This window comes from Ciona intestinalis, chromosome 1 (genome assembly GCF_000224145.3).
Source record: "Ciona intestinalis chromosome 1, KH, whole genome shotgun sequence".
Lineage (NCBI taxonomy): Eukaryota > Metazoa > Chordata > Ascidiacea > Phlebobranchia > Cionidae > Ciona > Ciona intestinalis.
The window spans coordinates 5,228,089-5,235,967 of NC_020166.2; the positions used below are offsets into that span (position 1 = coordinate 5,228,089).

General features: G+C 33.8%; 2 protein-coding genes across 2 annotated transcripts; both read left to right on the forward strand.

Moving 5' to 3' along the window:
* The first annotated feature begins 1,268 nt into the window (after positions 1 to 1,268).
* Positions 1,269 to 2,615, forward strand: LOC101243091 (ATPase asna1-like). The gene has a single exon (XM_004225486.4). It carries the CDS (start codon positions 1,269 to 1,271, stop codon positions 2,304 to 2,306), a length of 1,038 nt encoding a protein of 345 aa, XP_004225534.1. The 3' UTR covers positions 2,307 to 2,615.
* A 2-nt stretch (positions 2,616 to 2,617) lies between these two features.
* LOC113474647 (DNA repair protein RAD50-like) lies at positions 2,618 to 7,785 on the forward strand. The gene is made up of 9 exons (XM_026836532.1): positions 2,618 to 2,794; positions 3,380 to 3,493; positions 3,776 to 3,897; positions 4,578 to 4,763; positions 5,118 to 5,250; positions 5,684 to 5,893; positions 6,303 to 6,459; positions 6,742 to 6,938; positions 7,537 to 7,785. Exons 1-9 carry the CDS (start codon positions 2,666 to 2,668, stop codon positions 7,783 to 7,785), a joined length of 1,497 nt encoding a protein of 498 aa, XP_026692333.1. The 5' UTR covers positions 2,618 to 2,665.
* Positions 7,786 to 7,879: the final 94 nt, after the last annotated feature.

Sequence of the window (7,879 nt, forward strand, 5' to 3'; positions counted from 1 at the left end):
AAGGTGTCCCATCTTACCCCACCCTACTATATGTGTTATAAGTTGTCTATTAGGCCACAGTACTATACATACACTTATACTTGATTTAAGTTTTATTATATTATTAAAATCAAAGTTTTAATATTAAAAACTTTAAAAGACGAACAATGTAACTTTTAAAACGAAAAATGTAAATATTAGACATGATGGGTCTTTTGGTTAGCGTGTTAGGCTTTTCCGTATTCGGACAAGCCCTCAGTAGCGCGATCCAACGTTTGTTTCCGTTTTAGCAGAGCGATAATTAAAGAACTTGCGAATTACGTGTCCATTTTCATCATCATGTTTTAATTATTTTGTTACAGCGATGACGTGCGGAGCAAGAATCTAATTTCTATCACCGAAAATTGCCCGCTTTATGCTTTGAAGACAGACAATATCTTCAAATTTTTTCACAAGTTCTGTTTCACACACACATTTTGGTGGCTCTTGTATAGGGAAAGCTCCCTTTACACGAAATACTCACCGGGCCCCCCACCGGGCGTGTTTTAGTATGACTCGTAACACCGGGTCCTCACCGGGTCCCACCGGGCCCCGCACCAGGCGTGTTTTAGTATATTTTTTTCCACCGGGCCCCGCCGGGCGTGTTTTAGTAGGACCCATTAAAACCGCTACGGTTTACGCAAAGAGATCGGTTTCAATCTCTTTGGTTTACGGTATCTTATAAGGGAAAGTCCCAGTATTGGTTTTATGCAGTTTTGCAGTTCAAGAAAGCCACATTAACGAAAACGTTAACAAGTTTGCGGTTGTAGCTTATTTTTAAAAGGAATTCAAGTTTTTCAGTTACATTAAGTTAATTCAAAAGCTATGGAAATATATAAAAAATAATTCAAAAGCTATGGAAATATATTTTAAATTCCTCTATTTTTTTGCTTCATGTACTCACGTGTACTGTACACCAGAGTCCGTATATAAACATGTTTATATCTGCTGTACACAGTTTATAACTATCTCCCTTAAAATACTGGGTTTAGGCCACCCCAAAGGTCCGCGGAATAGTCCTATTTAGTAGGATATGAAAATTCATGCACATGACAATATGACATAAGTAGTTGTAATCAATACTCTGAATTAAAACATTCATAAATCTTTAAAATGTGTTTGTAAACACACAAAAAACTTTGTTCAAGCGAAAACCATTGTCCAATTCGGGTAAGTGTGATTTCCAACCTGATTTACTCATTTATTTAGAATTTACTGTTTAGCGACATATAATACATATATATTACACAATGAGCAACTCAAATAATCTTGATGAGGAATTTTATGATGCATCTGGTGAAGAATCACTTCAGCCCACTGTTCAAAATATTCTTGACCAAAAGTCTCTTAAATGGATATTTGTTGGCGGAAAAGGTGGTGTGGGAAAAACTACATGCAGTTGTAGCCTGGCTGTGCAACTTACAAAGTGTCGCAAAAATGTTCTGATTATATCAACTGACCCAGCTCATAATGTGTCTGATGCATTTTCTCAAAAGTTTTCTAAAGTTCCCACGAAAGTAAATGGGTTTGACAACTTGTTTGCTATGGAGATTGATCCAAACCTCGGAATTGCCGATATCCCAGATGAATTGATGAGCAATGATACTGGAATACTTGGGGCTGGTAAAAAGTTGATCCAGGAATTTGTATCTGCGTTCCCAGGCATTGATGAAGCAATGAGTTACACAGAGGTTATGAGACTTGTGCAAGCAATGAACTTTGATGTTGTGTTGTTTGATACAGCTCCTACCGGGCACACATTGAGGTTGCTTAAGTTCCCTGCAGTCGTGGAGAAAGGTTTAGGAAAGCTTTTGAAAGTTAAAAACACACTAACGCCGTTTATCTCACAAATTGGTCAAATGACTGGCATGGGAGATGAAATTAACACAGATTCAATGGCTGCTAAACTCATGGATATCTTACCAACCATAAAATCAATTAACGAGCAGTTTAAAGATCCAAATCAAACCACCTTTGTTTGTGTTTGTATTGCTGAGTTTCTCTCACTTTATGAAACCGAGCGTTTGATTCAAGAGTTGGCTAAGATTGGAATCGACACACATAACATAATTGCCAACCAAATCCTTTTCCCTAAAAGTAGCGATGGGCAGCTTTGTGGTTTGTGCAAGTCACGATGTAAGCTACAGGGAAAGTATCTGGAACAGATGGAAGACCTGTATGAAGATTTCCACCTTATTAAAACTCCACTGCTCGAAAGTGAAGTTCGTGGGGTGGATAAAGTAAAAGCATTTTCCCAACACCTGGTTGTCCCATACAGCATTGAATAAACACTGTTTGGATTACAACTGTCATGAACTTGTAAAGAATAATATATATATATTATGAAAGTGAATTCGTTACAAGTAATATATATATATCTAATCTATATAATATGTATTTACTTTTTATCAAAGTAATTTTTGAACTGATTGTATATCTTTTAACTGTTTCAATTGGTTTGACTACATACAAGTGAAATATTTGACTTTGTGTAAAATGTACTCAAACATAAACAAATGAGTTTAAAGCAACTATTCTAAGTCATCCTACTAAAACTTTGTGTACATTTGGTTATGATAGAAATTATGTTAACAGAAGTATATGGGTAGCAGGTAGGGTGGCTGGTGTTTATTGAAAATAGATCAATATGTCGATGATAGATAAAATGTCAATCATGGGAATTCGGGCATTTGGTCCTGATGATAGAGATCAACAAGTCATTCGATTTCAACATCCACTTACATTATTAGTTGGACCAAATGGAGCAGGAAAAACAGTAAGACTAAGATATATATTTATTTGATAAGATATTTATTTATTTCAGGGTGGGGTAAGATTTTAATGTTTTCATTTTATTTTGCTTGTTTAATTTTGTGTTAAACGATGAATATATTTATAAATATGGAATTTAGTTGCTAATGGTATTCAATCTTACCCCATACTATATATGTTAGCTGATTTATGTAAGCTGATTTATTTAATGCAGTGCATTCCAAAGATTTTTTATTTTACCTAGGGGAGGATGTAAGGTCCTACTCTGTTGTATGCCTAGCGTGTAGGGGCCTGGGATTTAGGCCAGGGTCATTAGTGACTACAGGGTTAAAGCAATGTTGGTAAAGTGTCTTACCTAAGTACGCATACACTGTCAATGTGTCATCATAACTGAAGAATGATGGGTTCGATGCTAAATAGTGCACAAAACAAGGTGTAACCAACACTGATCGACTAGACTATAATATAATCTGGAATTGAAATGGTATTTTAGAAATGCGTAAACAAATATATTTATCTGTTTATTGAGCACTATGCACTATTATATAAAACTTTTGAAAAGTTTCTTATTTTGGCATATAACTTCCAGACAATCATTGAGTGTTTAAAATACGCCACGACTGGTGATCAACCACAAAACACAAAGGGAGGAGCATTTGTACATGACCCTAAATTTGCAAATGAAACTGAAATAAAAGCTAAGGTATGAAGAGTTGAAATGTATTGATGTATATTATAATATAGTTCTCCTACCTGATGTGCCATGCTCTGTGCAAATAGAAAATAGTCATTACTTGAAACAGCCAGCTTAATTTAGCTTTAAGAAGCCAGACACAAGACTTTTAAAAACTTTCCTGCTTTGTTTTGGAAAAAAAATCACGACTGGTGTTTAATTAGTATAATTAAAATATATTTTTTTCTTTTAAAAAAACAAATGTTTAAAACCATGTTCTGTGTGTTGATTATGGGATTCATGTTTTGCTAGGTACGCTTACAGTGTCGTAATGTACAAGGTCACCTGATACAGGTGGAAAGAAGTATGATGGCGATTCAAAAAGCTTCAAGTATTCAGTTTAAAACATTGGATGGCGTGTTAAGCAAGAAAAGGTATAACATTAACTAAAACTTTACACCTTTGACCTCTCTCAGACTCTCACAACTTATTTATAAGTTGTAGTTTTAGATTAACCTGTTTGTCAGGTATACCAAAGCTCCTCACAATAACACAGTCCATTGTGAGAATTGAAAGTCTTATTAGTGGAAAACACATAATTTGATCAACAAACATTGACCTTTATTCCAACATACTCGGCCTTTTCAGATAGATTAAAACTGGTACCAGTTACCACCCTCAACAATACATCAAACAAAATAATAACGTCTACTGCACCTACTATGATTGCTTAACTTAATACTGACTGGCGGCTGCAATATTTTGAGTTAGGTTTAAATACCAAAGCTGCTTATACGTTTGGAAACAATGGCTTGTCCATAATCTTTTTGACCATTTGCTATCTATCCACAGTAGTTGCTATTCAAAAAATGATCAAATATGCAAATTATAAAACAATGATGGCTAGAAACTGTGATAAAATAAAAGATTTAAAGATGTTCAGTAGACATTCTAAACATCGCTAATAGGGGGCATATTTAAAAACGTACAAAATCACTGCAATCACACCAGCGAAAAACACAAACTACGTTCTTGCTTTTAGAGAAAGTTCTGATTAACCACTGTACTAACTATCTATATTTTTATGCCTTTTTTGCAAAACAATTTGATACAGAAATGATGAAGTCGTTCATCTTACTTCAAAATGTGCTGAACTTAACAAACAAATGGTTGAAGAGCTTGGTGTGTCGAAAGCTGTGTTGGAACACGTCATATTTTGTCATCAGGAGGAATCGAACTGGCCACTAAGTGAAGGGAAATCTGTAAAACAGAAGTTTGACGACATATTTGCTGCAACAAGGTTGATCTTTAGTTTTTAAGTTTGTATTTATGTTTGAATATTTTTCTACCATGCAGAAAGTTTAGAGCCGATTTGGGGTGTTAAAATTTTTTTTTAATTTTGTAGAATAAAAATTGTTATTTGTTTGAATCACCGCTTTATCTGTCATGACAGCGCGTGTAGGCTTGCTGTATTCTGCACAACAGCTAAAATCTGGGTTTAATTAATTAATTGTTAAATTTGATAGATCTTTTTTAAATGAATTGTGCTTGTAGCAACAGCAGTAATACAATATATAATAGCTCAAATATAATAATATTATTGTAAATTAGGGGTTTTTGTTACAAGAAAAACATTTATGTTTTCATTTTGCAGGTACATAAAGGCGTTAGAAGAAATACGTAAAGTACAAAAAAGTCAAAAAGCCGACTTACGAGATAATAAAGTTGAATCGACACATTTAAAAGTACATTGTGAGGGGGCTGCTGAAAAAAGAAGAAATCTGCAGGTTTAATTTTGATTCAATAAAAGTTTGAGGTAGTAATATCATAAATATGGTAGAAGGATTACGAAACAATAACTGTTTTATTACTCATTTAGATTTGTTCCTATCGTTTAAAATAACAATATAAATAAAAGACAGCAATACAACTATAAATGTCATACCTCAAATACATGTAGTAAAAGTCTTCTGTATAATATTTTTTTTGTACCAATGTTTCGATATTCTATTCAGCTTCAGTGCGGTAACTGTGACATTGTGTGACGTCAGCACCAAAAAGCACCACCACACTGTATTGAGCTCTAAATATGTATATTATATATATATGTATGTATATCATGTGGACTTATAGTTTGGGTCTGTCCAAAAAATTCCGTTAATGCAAATGTTTCCAGATAGTTTACAGGTTAGAATATTTTAAAAGAAAATTAATTCTTAGACAACAGAGACAAAGTTGCAAGCTTCAAAAGTCAGTGTAGAAAAAATTACTCAACAAATAAAACCGCTTGAAACTCATATTATTGAGTTACGAGGAAAGCAATCAAAAATTGAAGTTATGAGTGGCCAGGTGGAGGCGACAAAGAGTCGTCTGCAACAAATGCTGGACGATGAGAAAAAATTAAAATCGAGAATCAAAAACACTTTCCATGTGAGTAAATTTACAAATGAAATTTATATAATCTGGTTAAAATAACTAAACAAACTAGATTATATGTGTGTGTATCATAGCCTATATTTTACTATTGTTATATTAAACACTTAGATATTTTTTATAAATATCATATATATAATTTTAAAAAAGTATATATAATTAAAAAAAAAACTGACAGTTTAGACAACTTAAAAGTGACCACTAGGTTGGAGTAGTTTTTGTCAAGTGTCTTTCCACGCATGCAATCACAAAGTTATTAGCAATGAACCTTGAACCTGGGTTAAAGGCTTGCCAACCAAAGTGCTTAGCGGCAGACTCTCATAAATACCATATAACAGCCAAATCCTGCATCAAACATAGGTTAACATTACACCATATATGAATATGTGTTTGTTTTATATTGCAGGGAACTGATGAACAACTTGCTCAACTTCAAAATGATCAGGAAAAGATTGTGGATAGGAAACGAAGCCAACAACTTGATTGTGAACGTCAACTCCAACCTTTGGAGGAACAGATTAATGATTTTTCAAAACAGAAAATGAAATATTCAGTTGAACAAGGTAGAGCAGTTACTGCTTGGTAACGCATCAATGGTATTTAAACAAAATGTTTATAATTCATCAAACCTTACGTGGCAGGGCAACGACAGCTTTTATAACATAGGTGACCTATTATAGGTTTAAAAGTGAAGTATTCTATTTTATAGGTTATGCTCTCCTGTGAGTTACCATGTGTCCATGTACATATAAAAACATTTTAAGTTAAGCTTGTGGCTGATAACTTGGACAACCCATAATTTGATTACTAAGTTGGAGGAATGTTTAAAGAATTTATTTATTCAGGTAAATTACAGCAAGTTGTTAAAAATGCGGAGGAACAAAGAAAACATCGCGATGAACTGATCCGTGGTTCGAGTGAGGAATACAACATCAGTCTTCCTTATATTGGGAGTGACTTGTCTTCTCAGGAAGCTACAACATTTCTTCATTTATTCCAAACACATGCAGATAGTGAAGAAAATAAGTTGCAAAGTTTAAAGGTATGTTTACGCTAACAATTTGTTGTTTTGGTCAAATAAGTAATACATTCTGGAATTTTTGTTATGCTGCATATGACCATATGACCCATAAGACCTCACACATTAGATTAGGTTGCTTTTTGTCAATTAAGGTTAATGCAAACCAATGTGATTTAATAGGTGTAAAAAAAATAAATAATCACTAAAACTGGTCACAGTGGTCAGTGCTTAACTTACCCTCATCTAGCAGGAACTTAAAGTTATAACACTGATGTAATATTGTGCACCATGCATAATGACTTCACATTTTACTCTTAAAATTTGGCATTTCCACGTCCGGTGCCATGGTACACTAGTTAGCGCATCTGCCTCTAACCTGGAAGTCAAGACTCATTGCTGCTACCATTGTAGGAACATGTGTGCTTGGACAAGATGCTTACCGGCAATTTCTCCAACCAAGTAGTCACTATTTTTTTCCAATTTTTCAGCCATATAGAAAAAACATCACATGATAACTTATAAGGTGGCTCGTGTTGTGGTGAAACAGAACAGCCAAGTTATAAAAAATGTCATTTCCTACCACGCAAGAATAAAGCAAGTTACAAAATTTTATTTTCAGATCCGACTTGATGGTGAGCAGAATAAAGTTGAAGAAAGTTATCAAGAAAGTTGGCAAATGAAAGTTGAACTTGAAGAAGGAAATAAACATTTGAAGAAGAATCTTATGGAGTTAAAGGAGAAGAAAGCTCGGGTAAGAAAAGTTTTCAACATTATGCATTCAACCTTTAACAAAATTATGCATTCAACATTGTTTGCAGGCTTTATTTTTTCTCTTCGTTTGAAATGCAAGGCCAAGAAAAACTTGTAATCTGATGCTGCCATGCATTTTCTATAACCTCTAAAAAATCTCTTTACTTTTCAGATTTATATTGGTTTTTAATAAAGATTATATAGGTTTATTG

What these genes read in the sequence shown, in the direction of transcription:
- LOC101243091 (XM_004225486.4), top strand. Translation starts at nt 1,269, where the DNA reads ATGAGCAACTCAAATAATCTTGATGAGGAATTTTATGATGCATCTGGT.
- LOC113474647 (XM_026836532.1), top strand. Translation starts at nt 2,666, where the DNA reads ATGTCGATGATAGATAAAATGTCAATCATGGGAATTCGGGCATTTGGT. An exon ending in GGCGTGTTAAGCAAGAAAAG is followed by an intron (nt 3,898 to 4,577) that starts GTATAACATTAA and finishes AATTTGATACAG; the next exon opens with AAATGATGAAGTCGTTCATC. An exon ending in ATAAGTTGCAAAGTTTAAAG is followed by an intron (nt 6,939 to 7,536) that starts GTATGTTTACGC and finishes TTTTATTTTCAG; the next exon opens with ATCCGACTTGATGGTGAGCA.